General features: G+C 41.4%; 1 protein-coding gene across 1 annotated transcript; it reads left to right on the forward strand.

The window, feature by feature from the left end:
* Positions 1-19: 19 nt before the first annotated feature.
* Positions 20-15,646, forward strand: OGFOD1 (2-oxoglutarate and iron dependent oxygenase domain containing 1). Its single transcript, XM_016124092.2, has 13 exons — positions 20-247; positions 1,752-1,897; positions 4,983-5,029; positions 5,653-5,753; positions 8,624-8,740; positions 9,323-9,414; positions 9,589-9,717; positions 10,018-10,131; positions 11,518-11,597; positions 11,880-12,196; positions 13,812-13,934; positions 14,374-14,432; positions 14,916-15,646. Exons 1-13 carry the CDS (start codon positions 94-96, stop codon positions 15,075-15,077), a joined length of 1,641 nt encoding a protein of 546 aa, XP_015979578.2. The 5' UTR covers positions 20-93; the 3' UTR covers positions 15,078-15,646.
* Positions 15,647-15,698: the final 52 nt, after the last annotated feature.

Genomic DNA, 15,698 nt, shown 5'->3' on the forward strand with positions numbered 1-15,698 from the left:
TGGTTCTGGGAAAGGGGGGATTCTGGGAATTGTAGTCTCCATAGGCAAATAGCTGCTTGATTACCGTGGTGTGGGTCTGTAGCTTATGAAAAGATGAATGGGAAACGGCCAGCTGAGCCCGGTCCCGGCCAGACCGGGAAAAAGAGAAAGAAGGAGGTGATGGCGGAGTTTTCAGACGCTGTCACGGAGGAAATCTTGAAAAAGCAGGTGGCCGAGGCTTGGAGCCACAGGACGCCGTTCCGTCACGGTAACCGGGTGCTGTGAAGGGGGAGTCGCCGCACGGCGTCCGGGGGCCTCTGCAAGTCCTGGCACTCTGTAGTCAAGCCCACAAGGGAAGAGGCTCTTGAAGAGAGCCTCCGCCCACCCTCCTGCCTGGCCGGCTGCCACCTTTCATTCCAAGTTCAGTTTGGATTTAGAAACCTGAGAAGAGGAAGAAATGTAGGCCGGAGAGTTTGGGGAAGTAGAGGGCATGAAAGTCGATAGTTCTGGAATCAAGGGTTGCTGACAGAATCTGTTCCACTGATTGTGTGCGATGTTGTCAATGGGTTTAACTTGTTAAAACTTCAGTTCCTTCCTACGTAAAATGGAATAACTAATAGTATTTATCTCAGAAAGATGTTAAATGAGATTAATAAATCGATGCACATCTGCATCAATAGACGTTTCCCTGAGTAAGGACCAATAAACATTTGGACATATATTTGAGCGGCTTATGGGATATTTGCCCCCGAGGATAATGCTGCGTTGTCCCATGATAGTGTAGCCAGAGCGTTTGTTGTAAGCTGCTAGGTAGTGAGCACCTGAGCTTACTTGTTAATTTTTAATGCCTGTATAGTTCAGCTATATGACCTATGCAAGTAAACCTGTTGACCAAGGGAAGAAACGTACGGTGAACCATTCCAACCCCAGCTTTCCATACCAATATATGGGATAAAAACACTGCTTAGTGCACCATGCATGTCCGTCTAAAGTTTGCCATGATTTTTGTTTCAATTAAGTGCTATGAAGAAGGGACTCCTGGGTTCTCTAGATGCACGTAGAAAATGATGGCTTAGTGTTTAAAGCACAAGCTGTGTACACTCGAGACGTCTCAATTTCCTCATCTGTAGCGGGTAGAGATACTGATAATGTTTACCTTAGAGCTGTTGAGATTAAATGAGAATACCTGTAAAGCACCACTGTACCTGGTGCTTGATAGGTGGTGGTGACGTGATTATTTGAAGGGCCCATATTAGCTCAACAGAAGCAGTGGGTAAAATGTTGAGGGAGAAATTATGAAATTAGTGGAAATTATGGCTGAACTGATTTTTTTTTTTTAAAGTATGTGTATCATAACTTACTTAGTAACTTGGGGAAAGAAAAGGGGTTGAAGGAAAATCGCCAGCCAGTATTGCTAGTCTCATTTTTAATCTGCTACTCTGATTTTAAGTTTTGGGGAAAATAAATTAAGACTCAAGTAATCATTGAACTAAAAAAAAACACACACACATAAAAGAGTGGGAACCATACTTTAGTGATATCACCCGTACTCATCTTAAGGCCTAATATTGTAAGCATAGTCTCTTTTAAAAGTAGCATTGAGTGTATACAGAAAAAAAGAGAAGAGCTTATAATCCTTCCCCCAAAGCTTAGACTCTAGGTACTAGATTCCGGAAAATTCATGATTATCCCCTTTTGTAATCTCTGTACTATGCTACTCAGGAGTCAAAAATACAAAAGGAAAAAAAGCCATAATGTTTTTATTCCAACAGAAGCCATTGTCATGGACATGGACCCCTTTCTTCACTGTGTGATCCCAAACTTCATCCAAAGCCAAAACTTCTTGGAAGGGATTCAGAAGGAACTTCTGAATTTGGACTTCCATGAAAAGTATAATGATTTATACAAGTTCCAGCAGGTATTTATGCCCCTTTCATTTAGCTCTTCTATTTCAGAAATTGATAATCTACAAAAATTGTTTCATACTTTTAAACTTGAGGTTTTAGTTGGTTTGCCTTGGAGGGTCCTTGCCTTGATGTTGTTAAAAGAACTCATTCATTTAACATATGCTCACTGTTGGCTCTGTGTTACATACTATAATTATTATATGGGAGTCTTTGCCAATTCCTGCCCTGTAAGACTTTAAAATCTAAAATAATAGAGGTGATAGCAATGGTGACAGTCAGGAAATACGGTAAGCCAATGAGTTAAGTACATTATAAACAAAGAGATTACGTATATTTTGGGGAGTGGTATACTGAAGAGAGCTGTACATTAGAAAATAATCATTTAAATTTCTGTAGTCATGTCTTTGTTTAGGTGGCTTGATGTATTGCAGTATGCTCTCCATTGTACTATGTCCTGTAGAGAGTTAGATCCATTCTTTTTTGGGCGGACAGTTTAATTTGTCAGAATAGACTATCTCGAAATCAAAGCTGGTTTTTCTACTCTTAAAAGACAGGCCCAATCTAGGGATAGAGATATAGGTCATTGGTTTCCCCACTTTGGGAGCTATCTTTGAGTACCTGGCATATATCATTCCTGAAAATCATTTATGAAACTTCAAGGACATCAGCCCTTAAAATCACACACAAAAAAAATAAAAATGAAAAAGGTAAAGATTATTTCGTTTTCTTTGCATTTTCCCTTTGATTTCTCTTTATCTGAGATAAGAAAGTAAATAACAGATTTCTTTTTCTTGCTTTCATTCTTCTACATTAGAGCTGATTGTCAGCTAGTTATGTCCCCCAATCTGTCTCTCTTTGGGCCTTGGACATGTAACCGAATTAACCAGGTTCAATAAACAAACAATGTGACTCATAATAAATCAAAATACCTCATGAAAATTAACTTTTATCCATAGTAAAGTTGCATAGGTTAATTAAAAATGATGTTGTCTGCCTTTGTAATTGTATCAACTTATAGCAGTAGTCCTCTTCTGTTGGTTTAGAGCTATATATACATCTCTGACTACTAAAATGGAGAAATTACAGTGGTTTTTACTTAATACAATTTGGTAGATGAAAACACATCTAACTGTGAAGTTAGTGACAGGTAAAATAATAGAAAGGGCCCTGGGTGATGGGGGGTGGGGGGGGGGAATCCATTACTTTAGATCCCCACGGGTGCTTGGGGAAGCTACTGTGAATAATTTTTACTGTGCTTACTTTGGGTCTGAGCTGCTTCGTGCTAAGACAGTAAATGTAAAACCTGTTTTCAATCTCCTGTCCCTTCAAACTCCACCTGTACTCCCTCCTCTTTGCTTATGCTGTGGATTGACTTGATAATCGAGGAGGCTATATCATCTTCCAATCCCCCTAACCAAGTATGTCATTAGGAGTAGCCCAGTATTCTGTATTGCAAGCATTATGCAGTGCATGCTTTATGCCATGCGAAGTGCTTTATATTTATTAATTCAATAAATCCTCATAATCCTATGAAGGACATACTATTCCACCTTTATCGTCGAGGAAACTGTAAATCAGTTTTGCCTTCTCTTCTGAATCATTCTCTTCAGCATACGAAAAAAAACCTAATCATCTCATCTTAAGAAAAAATATTCTCTTGGTCTGACTTTCCCTTTAAGCTGCCACCCCCTTCCTCTGCTTCCCTTGTCCCTAGCATTCTTTACGAGTTGTCCGTACTGTCTCAAATTCCTCTCCTCTCGTTCTCTGTGAAGCCCCTGTCATCAGGCTTTGACCGAGTACACTCCACTGAAACTATACTCGCCAAAGTCACTCACAGCAGCCGCACTAGTAAGTTTGAACATCAGTTTTTAGACTTGGTTTTCCTTGACCCTCAGCAGCGTTTGGTGCACTGTGTTACTCCTTCCTCCTGGAGATGTATTTTTTCGCATTGCTCTCAGGATACCATGCTCTCCTCTACCTCACTGACGAGTCCTTAGTTTTGTTTGGGAGGTCTTCCTTTTGTCTCTGACTTCTTAATGATAAAATACTCCCGGGCTTAGCCCTTGGACCAAGCAGATTTCCAGGGAGCCCTGTACTTTGCCTTTGGATCTGTATTAAAAGTGTCTCACACTTAAGTCCGAAACTAAACTCCTGATCTTCTCCCCATAAATCTGCTCCCTCTGTAATTTTACCCTTCCTAGTTAATGGCAACTCGATCTTCCCAGCGGCTCTGGCTAAAATCCTGGAGGTCACCCTAGATTCCTCCCTCACACCTCCCGTCCAGTTCAGTGGGTGATTCTGCAGGTTCCACCTTCAAAACGTGGGATGATAAAAGTGTTCTGGAATTAGATCGTGGCGATGGTTACACAACATTATGAATATACTAAAAGCCACTGAATTACACACTTTCAAATGGCCAAAATGGTAAATTTTATGTTACCTGAATTTTCTGTTTTTAAAAACATAAATGGGATCATGTTACTCCTGTGCTCAAAATCTCCAATGGTTCCTCACTTCTCTGAGTGAAATCCAGAGCACTTGGAATGGCTCTCAGGCCCCCCTTGCCTCCTCGGCTCCATGTCCTGCTGCCCCCCGCTCACTCTCTGCTGTAGCCACACATTCTTTTGCAATTTCTTGACATAAGCCAAGCAAGCCTCACACTCAGGGTCCTGAGTCCTCTAAGCCTAGAGAGTCCCTTGGCACACTTCCCATCCTCCTCCGAGTCTTTCTCAGTGCAGGCTAACCTGGCCATCTTTTCTAGCTCCAGACCCTTCCCTACCTTGCTATGTTTTTCCTGTGCATTTATCACCTTTTGTACTAATAGTTGACTTTTTATGTTTATCGTCAGTCTCCCTCAACAAGAATATAAGGACCACTGTAATGACTATGTAAATCTTTGTTAAATGAATAAGGCACAGAGAAGCTAAGTAACTTGGCCAAGTCACAGAGGGGCCAAATGGAGGGGGCCAGGTAGCAAACCCAGGCGGTTTGACCTCAGAGTCCAGGCTCTAATCCCGCTGGAGTACTCACTAAACTGCTCTCCTCTATGTATCTAATATATGAAAGGAATCTTTTTTTTTCTTTTTCATGATCAAGTCTGATGATCTGAAGAAGAGAAGAGAGCCTCACATCTGTGCTTTAAGGTAAACAAGTAATCATATTTGTTGAGTGCCTAATATGCGCCAAGCTGACATTAAATTCTTTAAATGTTATACAATCTTTGTTGACATTATTATCTCATTTTGTAGAGGAGGAAACAGACTCTGAGAAATTAAGTATCTTCTTCAAGGCTACTTAAGTAAAAGTCAAGGAAGCCAAGATACAAACCTAAGTCTGATTCTAAGGCCCACATTCTCAATAATATGTTCGACCTTGTCAGTAACCAAGGAAACAACACCATTCTTCATACATTAGGTTGTCAAATAGTAAACACAAAATCTCCACTGTTGACAGAAGTGTCGATACTTGTATACACTGCTGCAATCTTTCTTAGAAGATGGTTTTGAAAGATGTATCAAAACCCTAAAGGTTAGGCTTACCTTTTAGTAGTATAGGTTCACTTAGAAGAATTTATCCGGAGAAAATAATGAAGAATGTGATCTGGGAATATTAGTCCTTAACTAGGGGAGTTTAACGTGAAGAACATTCTCGGGAATGGGTCTCTTGAATAAACCACAACTCCAGGAGAAAAAAAAAAAACTGTGGCATAGATCCAAATGGAGCCCACTCTGTGGCATAAAAAGTCATCTTTTGTTTACATTTCTAGGAAAATTCTGTTCGAAGATTTCCGGACTTGGCTTTCTGACGTTTCCAAGATTGACCTGGAATCCACCATTGACATGTCCTGTGCTAAATATGAATTTTCGGGTAAGAAAGATAAAGCCCTGATGTCTGTAAGATTTAAACACTTGAACTAAACAGTGGCGGTTAGTGTCAGGGTATCAGAATCCTAGACTTGGCGTGGCTGCATTGCATTAGGATCTTCATAACAGGCACACTCCGACCCGGCCCACATGCAGACAGAACCATCGTATTGCAGGGTATAAGGCAGTGGTCCTCTTTGGGAATACCATGAAAGCTGTTGCCCGTATTTTCAGAAAAATGCTGGTAATGCACATACACACCAACTTTCCATACACTGGCAGGAAATTCAGAGGTGGTATTGTAACCTCTCCTCTTAGACTTCTTCGGGAACAAATGTGTCCCTCAAGGTCATTTTTCTTTTTCCTTGTTTTGATTTGGAGGTAATAAGTTAATACACTCTTAAGGAAAAAATATTCAAATAATACAGATACGTACAGTGTAAACCTTGATCATTTTCTTTACTTTCTCCTTGCATTGCCCCCTTTCTCTTCAGAGGTATCCACTGTTGCTAGTTTGGGGTACACCCTTCGAGTTCCCTTTCTGAGCATCTAAATGTCTCTTTGAAAACATGTTTGGTTTTTCACTTGGACAAAAATGTGTTTTGTTTTGTTTGGGGTGTAACTCTTGTCCTGGGGAAGTTTAACTTGGTAACAACTTTTCAAGTGTAACTTAGTGAAACACATGAAGAGTCAGAGCATAGGCCCTTTTTCTCACTTTATTTTTTTCTTTTTAATTTGAAGTAATTTCAGACTCAGAGGAAAGTGGCAGGCATAGTACAAATAATTTTTTTTTATATTTTACTTGAAAGGAGGTTGCCATTATGATGCTCCATGTCCCCTGAATAACTTCAGTAATTCCTGCAAGGACGTCCTCCTATGTGATAACAATAAAGCATCAAAATCAGGGAATTAGGATTGATACATAATTCCCGTCGCATCCACAGGCTCCACACACGTTCCATTGTTCGGTCCTTTATAGCAAAAGGACCCAGTCGAGGACTGCACGTAGCATTCACTCGCAGTCCGGTCACATCTCTTTAGTCTCCCTCAGTCTCAAACAGTTCCTCTGTCTCTCCTTGTTTCCTGATACATCTACACATATCCAGACAGCTGAGTCATTTTGTAAAACGTCCCTCGATTTGGGTTTACCTAGTGCTTCCTCATGATTAGATTCAGGTCACGCATCTTTGGCAGAAATATTATAGAATGATGTGTTCTTTCCACTGCACCATATCCAGGGGTACGCAGTTTCTGTTTATCATATTACTAGTGATAATAACTGATCACTTCAGTAAAGCGGTTGCTGATATCATGTTTTTCTACTATAAATTGTTCTTTTTCTCTCTGTAAGTTTATAAGTATTTTGTGGGAAGATACTTTACGATTATGTAAATTCCCCATTTCTCCTCAGACTTTAATTCGTTTTACCATCCACTGATTATTTCTTGCTAAATTATTACAGTGAATGTTGCCAGATGGTGATTCTTACAATAAAATCATTTCTTTCACATTTGTTAGTTGTCATTCTACTGTAAAGACAACCTTTTCTTCTCCCTATTTATTCATTTATTTGTGTCAGTGTGGATTTATGGATTACTGTTTATGTAATGGACTATTATCAGTTATTATATTGGTGCTCATATGGTCCTCGATTTTATCAAGGGGAGCCCCTTTAAACTGACCGCTGTGTCCTTTTGATACGTCCCCATCATTCTTAATATATTTTACTCTATGACACAACAAGATTTTCCAGACTTCCCTCACATTTCTCATGCTTTAAACCTGGAGTTGGCCATTCTTCCAAAGAACCCCGGTTCCTTTTAGTGAAGGATGATACTCAAAAGTCGAGATCTGGACTCTGGATGTTTTTGCTATTAGGTGTCACTGCTCCCAGACCCTTTCAGAGGAAGGAGGTAGCACATACATGTATGCGTGTGCGCGCACACACGTATGCATGCACGAGCGTTTACATCTGTATGTATTTCTGTATCTGTACTTTTATCTAGAGATCTGTGTAAATATCTGTATATACACATCTATATATACATATGCATGTATACATATATATGTATATATACATATATATGAAAATGAATCTGTATTGACTCCTCCAGTTCCAATTCAACATTATAGGGTTCATTCTAGATTTCTCCTTTTATTTGTAATTTCGTTCTTCAGCAGTGAGAAACCCGGCTTCCATTATCTTCAGTCTATTTATTTATCAAAACAGTCCGTCCATGTGGGAACGACCTCAGTCCACCATAGCGTTCCCTCCCTCTCCCGCCCAGCATGGCTGCCTGCCTTGCTTAGCCCGACTTAACGGCTCTTAGAAACTTACCCAAGAAATTAAGGAGAACAAGTACAGAAAGATCTATGTGCAGTGATGGTCATTCCAGCATTCTTTCTTAATAGACAAGGAATGGAAACAACAAATAAAAGATAGATTAAAGGGGATAAGGAGCTAATTCTTTATATAGTAGGATAACTATAGCCATTAAAAGAGATGACAAGTGTGTATATTCATATGGAAAGTCACTTGCCACATAATGAAAAAAAAAAGGCCAAAAAACAACCACTGTAGGATACTATTTTTTTCAAAAACAAAAACGTGTATGTAGGAAAAATATTAGAAAAATGTTAAAAATATTGTTAGTGATTATCTGTAGGTCTCACTACATATGTAATCTTCCATGTGTTTAGTTTTCAATAGGGAGTTTTATCTATAATTATGAAAGAGGAGAAATAAGTGTCATTTGAGCGCTGGGGGAGCCGACCTTGCAGAAGGCTCTCAGACGGGCAGGTAGTAAACGCAGGGTCGCCTCCGCTGCCCGTCGTCTGCGCAGCGATGCTAAGGTGTGCGTTGAACTGTTGCAGATGCCCTGCTCTGCCACGACGACGAGCTGGAAGGGCGCCGGATCGCCTTCATTCTGTACCTGGTTCCTCCCTGGGACGGGAGCTGGGGCGGCACCCTGGACCTGTTCAGTGTTGATGGTAAGACAGATGTGTGCTCGTCCACACGCAGCCACTTCTGAATTCTTATGCACAACGTCTGTGCTCCTCAAAGGAGGTGGAAGCCACCGATGACGGTGACTGCTATGGGAGGAGTCAGTCACGGCGAGCCCTGACAACCACCTAAGTTGTCCTGGACATAGCCATGACTTCAGGGGTAAGTTAGTTGGTTTAAGATGAGCAGTAGTCAGACCGGACTTCTGAGTAGGACCACGGAAGGACCGAGAGCATGTAAAGCTGCCTGAGGCCATGCCTCGGCTAGAGCCGGTCTGTTTGACAGGAGGTTGGGTTTTTTTTTTATTTTAACGACTGACACCAGAGATTGACGCCAGGAAACTCTCAGCCTTCATCAATAATAGATGGGTGGGGTAACAAAGGACAGATGTCATCTGGCAGAACTAGCAAGTATGAGTGAAACAGGTGGAAGGGGGTGGTATTTGGGGATCCGAAGGGTATGTGTAGATACCCTTAGAAAGCTGAGTATTGTCATGGTGAAACGAGGTGGCCTGGAAGCGGTTAATGATGATGATATCACATCTGTGGGTCTGTTCTCTCCTGGTGTAGAGCACTTTCAGCCGAAGCAGATTGTCAAGTCTCTTATCCCTTCGTGGAACACACTGGTTTTCTTTGAAGTGTCTCCAGTATCCTTCCACCAGGTAAAGATCGTGAGCCACAAATACAGAGAGTACTAAGGACCGTGCTTTTTCGTCACTCATTATCCAAATGTGGCAGCTTCCCGTTGCACTTACCCGGTCAGGTGGTCTTCACCCCTCACTTGAAGGATCCTGAAATTAGTGCGCCTTGGCCGGTAACCTTCCTCCTGCTTTCAGGTGTCTGAAGTCCTGTCTGAAGAAAAGTCACGTTTGTCCATAAGTGGCTGGTTTCATGGTCCTTCGCTGACCAGGCCTCCCAACTACTTCGAACCTCTCATGCCTCGGAGCCCTCACATCCCGCAAGATGTAAGGATAAATTCCTATTGCCAGCATTGTTTTCTTAGCAGCTTTAGCATATCATGCGTTTTCCTGGTTTTAAAACTGGCTATTCCTGATAATGAAACTGGACTTTGAGCTTACGCTTCCACTTTTCTTGGATAAACTTTCGATAGTGTCTTTCTCGGGCAGAGTTTTCCAGCACTTCATGTTTAACGGGGAGGCAGTTATAAAGTAGGGATTTGCATATATTTTACTAGTGTGAACTGATGTAAGAACAAGCAATAGGAATTATTAACTCACCTTTTGCATCTGCTGCTTCTTTGTAAGCATGAAATTTTATATGACTGGATCAACCCTACTTATCTGGACATGGATTACCAAATTCAAATTCAAGAAGAGTTTGAAGAAAGGTCTGAAATTCTCTTAAAGGAGTTCCTTAAGGTAGGTCAGCACATCCCGTCGAGTACACCTCACTTGCCATGTGGTCTTGCTTCTTGGGTGGGCAAATAGGCATCACCAAGAGAGTTTTTGTTGTTTTCCGTTTTGTTCCTAGTTAGAATATTTATGTCATCCTCTACTTCAAATAAAATATAGAAGTGATGATAATAGCTAACATTGGTATCAGTCATCTGCTTAGTGGGCTAAGAGACCTTTGGGTGTTCTGCAGTTCTCTCGAACCTTAATGGTACCCACACAGAAGCTTCTACATGGAGGGGGAGTTGTGTGTCCTTCCCTTCCTACTCACTCGATGAATGTGGTACAAATATTTTAGTGACAGATGACTGATGGATCAACAGCTATTAATGAATGTTCAAGCAATGAGGCAGCCGATGACAGTGGGGAGAGGACTAGATCGGGAGGCGGAGACCTTATACTCATGTCCCAGCTTTGTGATTTTACTAACCTAAGCAGAACACGAAATCTCTCGGTTACATTGGGACAACACCTGCCTTGCCCAGGTGCTCCCTCGAGGAGTTGCTGTGAGGCAGAATGAGAGCATGTATGGTGCTTCACAGTCGGCCCTGGGTCCCCTGGAGTCGCCGTCCCAAGAGCTGTTTAAAAAGGTCGAGAGACAGTACATACTGCCTCTCTATGTTGGAATCGTATCACTGATATTAACATATCAGGCAGTTGAGTAGTAGTCTAGTAAATAAACTTGTTTAATTCAGCTTACCTAAACCATGCTTCGGGGTCCTTTTTCTTACTTAAAGCTGATAGGACTACCGTTTTTAGAAAACTCCTTGGGAAACTGCATTAAACAAGTACACATAAAAGCCTCCTGTGATAATGTTTCAATGGGTTAATAGCTTTTGTACTGTACTTGACTTTTAAATTTAGAATGCTGACTGAATAAAAGGAATGAGTTGAGGCCTAGAGAATCTTGTGTCATTCAGAAATTTTCATTGTAATAACATTGCCTGTTATGCAGTTTAATTTTTTCTCCCTTACATCTTATGAATTAGTCTGTATTTTAAAAAAATAAAATTAATTTAAAATATTTTTAATTTAAAAGCTTGTATTATGATCCTCATTTAATAAATGCAAGAATTTTAGAGGTTGAGCATTTTGACATAAACTAAACAATTGCTTAAAGAAATGGCCCAAAATGACACTCAGGTCTTTTGGCTAAAGCTTGCTAGTAATTTTTCTAGTCTCTCTCTGGCTTCGTCGTTATCAAAACTGTGGAATCTTATGTGAATGGGGTGAAAGTTAACTGATCCCTTTAGGAATCAGCCACAACGACTCTGTGGGGCTGCTACCCCTGTAAGACCAGTGTGGAACCACCGGGGGATTTGCTAACTGCTTCTTTATTTGCTCATTTTCCAGCCCGAGAAGTTTGCAGAGGTCTGTGAAGCTTTGGAGAAAGGAGATGTGAAATGGAACAGCCGAGGGCCCCCTAACAAAAGGTAGACCCCATCATCTAAGACATTAGCTTCTTCATTTGGCACCTGCCTATTTGTCTGCAAGGCTCACCTTCAATAATAGGACATTTGCCCTGATGACGTTTGGTACTCAGGGATATCCAGCAGCAAGCCCTAATTAAATCGCACTCTTGTCACAGTGTGTGATTTATTTAGGAAGCTATGCCAAGCTGCAGGGAGAGAGGTACAAAGCTATGATCGGCTTTTAGTCCGTGAGCAATTTTCCGTCTGTGGCCTTGACGAACAACTGACATGGCTGCTCCTCAGGTTTTACGAGAGAGCTGAGGAGGGCACGCTTCCCGACACACTGAAGGACTGCATGGCGCTGTTCCGTTCCGAGGCTCTGTTCTTGCTGCTCTCCAACTTCACAGGCCTGAAGCTTCACTTCTTGGCTCCAGAAGAAGAAGAAGATGAAATTGAGGACACAAAAGAGGAAGAAGCAGCCTCTGCTCCCGATGGCACTGAAGAAGGGACTAGCTATAGCTCCTCTGAGCCAGAGCAGAATCAGGCGGCTCTCAGCAACAACAGCCCACAGAGCAACGAACAGACAGACCCAGAGCCAGGGAAAAACGAAGCCAAGAAAGGTAAGCTTCGTTATGACTCATCCTTATTTTCCATTACGCATTCACCATTCACTCATTTATTCATTCAACAACTATTTCTTGAGCCTCTGCTGTATGCTAGGCCCCGTTTCAAGAGCTGGAGAACAAAACAGACAAGGTCTCTGCTCTCTTCAAGCTTACATTCTAATAGGAGAGGACAGAGATTAAATGTATACACCAACAACTAGAAAACGTCAATAATGATAAATGCTGTGCAGAGACTTTTAATATGGTATGCGCTCAGGAATGACCGAGTGACTGCATGGCCTCTAGGTGAATGGGCAATGTGGAAAAGCCTGTCTGAGTTGCTGTCAGCTGAGCTCAGATCTGAATGACAGGAAAGAGCTGCGGGAAGAGCATTCTGGTTTGGAGTAACAGCTGGTATGTTTTATTAGGCTAGCAACAGTACAAACGGTAGAGAGAAAGATGACTGGCTTTGCCCGAAAGTACTCTAAACGTAAGAGCGTAAAGGAAAGTGAGCAGGTTATTTCTGCTAAGGAGCAACAAAACAGACTGAGAAAAACTTGCTTGAATTTTGACAAATAGGAAGAAGGAACTTATTCAAAGTAGAGGAAGTTTAATTATCTACAGACAAGATGGAAAAGAGAAAAATACAGAAAATGTAAGAGGTAATACTTCTGAGGAAATGTTGGCACCATTAACTGAGCAACTATATATTCAACCGAAGTGTTACAGCACCTGCTAAATCAAATGAGAAAATCTGCTACCCAGTTCCTCTCCTCGGTTTTATCATCCTCTGCTTCTTCTCGGATTTCTTGAGAAGGCCCCTTTGCAGTTGGAAGAGCAAAGATAAGGGAGGTGGATACCCATGACAAACCAGCAATAACTCAGATTCTGTGGTCTCCCAAACTGACTGACCTGGCACTTTTGTCACCACAGATATTCAGAAAAACCAGACCCAGGTGGCTTTCTGTGCTATTCAACACACGAGACAGCCTTTTCTTTAAAAGGTTGGTTTTCCTTGATAATTGATACTGGCATCTGTACCTAGGCCCTACAAAGAATTGGGTGAAGATCAGTAGGGCCTGGAAGGCTTTTTTAAAAAGTATTTGACCACTTCTGTTCCTTTTTGGTTTTGTCTTTATGTGAACCTGCAACTTGGAAGAAACTATATGCCTGCAACCAAAAGATGCTTTATTCTCTTATTGAGCATCTACTGTATGCAAGGCCCTGGGTCAGAGCTGAGTGGGGAATTCACATGTAAATGAGAAAAGCCACTGTTCACGAAGTTTACCATCATGCATTTGTCATCATGCATTTGTCAAAAACCATAGAATGTACAACAGAAAAATTTCCTAGAAAGTACAGTTTCCCATACTCCTGTCCCCAGTTTCCTCTATCTGAAATCAATGGTAAAGACAGAACTAGAAAGTCAACCTTTTTCCCCCCCAAATAGTCACACCTGGTAACTTCTGACAGTCATTGTAAGGCTTATTTGGTGGAACAGGTCCGCTGAGGTTTATGAGAATGACTTCCCATCACTACTGTATCATTCCTAAATATCATTCCCATGCAATCTAGCACTGACATCAAGGTGATTTTAATATTTTTCTGGCCTTCTGTTGTTTTTTCTTAGAACCGAGTGTTCCCACATGTCAAGGGGAACTGAGGCATTGGAAGACTGGTCACTACACTTTAATCCACGACAACAGCAAGCCTGAATTTGCCCTGGATTTACTTCTTTACTGTGGCTGCGAAGGTAAGAGGGAGGACAGAAAGCAGTGTTTCTTTAAGGAGGGCAGCCTCTCCTGGGAACCTCTCTCCAGCTGAACCAATTCACAAGTGTCTGGCTTGGCCAGGATCCCAGATCACAGGAGCTCAGTGTTGGAAGGGACCTTAGGGATCATGAATTTCATTCTCCCAATTCAAAGTAGGACTAGGGTATGGGAAGATGGACCGAACCATAATTTCCAAGAACACCTCCCTCCCTGATCTATGGCTTTTATGCAGTTAATTCTTAGTTTTCAGTTTATTCAGTATTGCTTGAACGGTTAAGTCGGGCTCATAAGTCATAGAGTTGGTTACTACTGAACTCTCAGATCCCCCAGTTTTAAGCAGCCTGGGATCAGCGATTTAGGCAGAAGAGTCAACTCTTGCATTGAGTGCTTTCTGAATACCACTCATTTCCCCTTTGTAAGGCTGGGAGCCAGAATACGGTGGCTTTACTTCCTACATCGCCAAAGGTGAAGATGAAGAGGTAAGTTGCTCCTGATAGCAAACCGTCTTTTTGGTTCTTGAGGATGCTTCCATTCTTCAAAATTTTATGACCTTCTACCAGTGTCCTTAACTGGTAAATCCATGTTGCTCTGCCTGGCAGTGGTCTAATTTCTACTAGAAAGTACTCAGCGTGGAATAAAGATGCTAAAGGATAATCACTAAGCATTTTTATTCAACCCTGAGAAATTCCAAATAAGAGCCGCGTGGTACATTTCCATTAATTTTCCAATGTAGCAAGGAATATATGCATTAAATGAAACCTTTCTGGGTATATATTGGAATGGGGCTTGTCGGAAATGTCTTGCCATCCAGAGCAGTAGCTCTTCCTAGTAAAGGATCTTTACTACCCGCTGTCTCCAGTCTTAAGTACTTGTCATGGATACCATCTGTTCAGTGGTGAGTCGTTGAAGAAGAGTTGAGAATAACCTGTGTTCTAATGTGCCGTTGTATTTGCCTGTTTCAGCTGCTAACAGTGAATCCAGAAAACAATTCTTTGGCATTGGTCTACAGAGATAGAGAGACTCTTAAATTTGTCAAGCATATTAACCACCGAAGCCTAGAACAAAAGAAAACCTTCCCAAACAGAACAGGTTTCTGGGACTTTTCATTCGTCTATTATGAATGACAGGGCTGGACAAAGCTGAAAGGAGACCCTTCATCAGTACTGGAAAGTCTGGAAGAGCTACAAGGGGACCTGTCTGACATTGTTCTTAAAACTGTGTGACTGTCCCTTAGCAGGGCTCACAGTGATTGTCCTCAATCTAGACCTTAAGCTTAATGATATGTTACTTATCTCTTGATTGAAAAAAAGTTTCTTTTTCTTTAACGTTGAGTCCTTTGTCCATAGTGACTTCTTTGGTGATCCACAAAAATTTGTTTTGTGGTAAAATATACATGACATAAAATTTACCATTTTAACCATTTTTGTGTATGGGTCAGTGGCATTAGGTACATTCACATTGTTGTGCATCCTTCACCACCACCCACCTCCAGAACTTCTTCATCTTTCCAAACTGAAACTCTGTGCCCATCAGACAGTAACTCTCACTCCTCCTCCCCCAGCCTCTGGCCACCCCCATTCTACTGTCTGTCTCTGACTTGGACTTCTCACATTCCTCACATTAAGAGGAATAATACAATATTTGTATTTTTGTGACTGGTTTATTTCACGTAGCATAAAATCTTCATGATTCATCCATTTTTCCAGTGATTTTTTAATATAAATGACTGCAAATTCCGCCCTTCC

This window comes from Rousettus aegyptiacus, unplaced genomic scaffold (assembly GCF_014176215.1).
Source record: "Rousettus aegyptiacus isolate mRouAeg1 unplaced genomic scaffold, mRouAeg1.p scaffold_m13_p_14, whole genome shotgun sequence".
Classification (NCBI taxonomy): Eukaryota; Metazoa; Chordata; class Mammalia; order Chiroptera; family Pteropodidae; genus Rousettus; species Rousettus aegyptiacus.

Excerpts from the sequence above, each read along its gene's own strand:
- OGFOD1 (XM_016124092.2), top strand. The coding sequence starts at position 94 with ATGAATGGGAAACGGCCAGCTGAGCCCGGTCCCGGCCAGACCGGGAAA. Across the intron at positions 13,935-14,373 it reads TCTTTACTGTGGCTGCGAAG|GCTGGGAGCCAGAATACGGT; the intron begins GTAAGAGGGAGG and ends CCCCTTTGTAAG. Across the intron at positions 14,433-14,915 it reads CCAAAGGTGAAGATGAAGAG|CTGCTAACAGTGAATCCAGA; the intron begins GTAAGTTGCTCC and ends TGCCTGTTTCAG.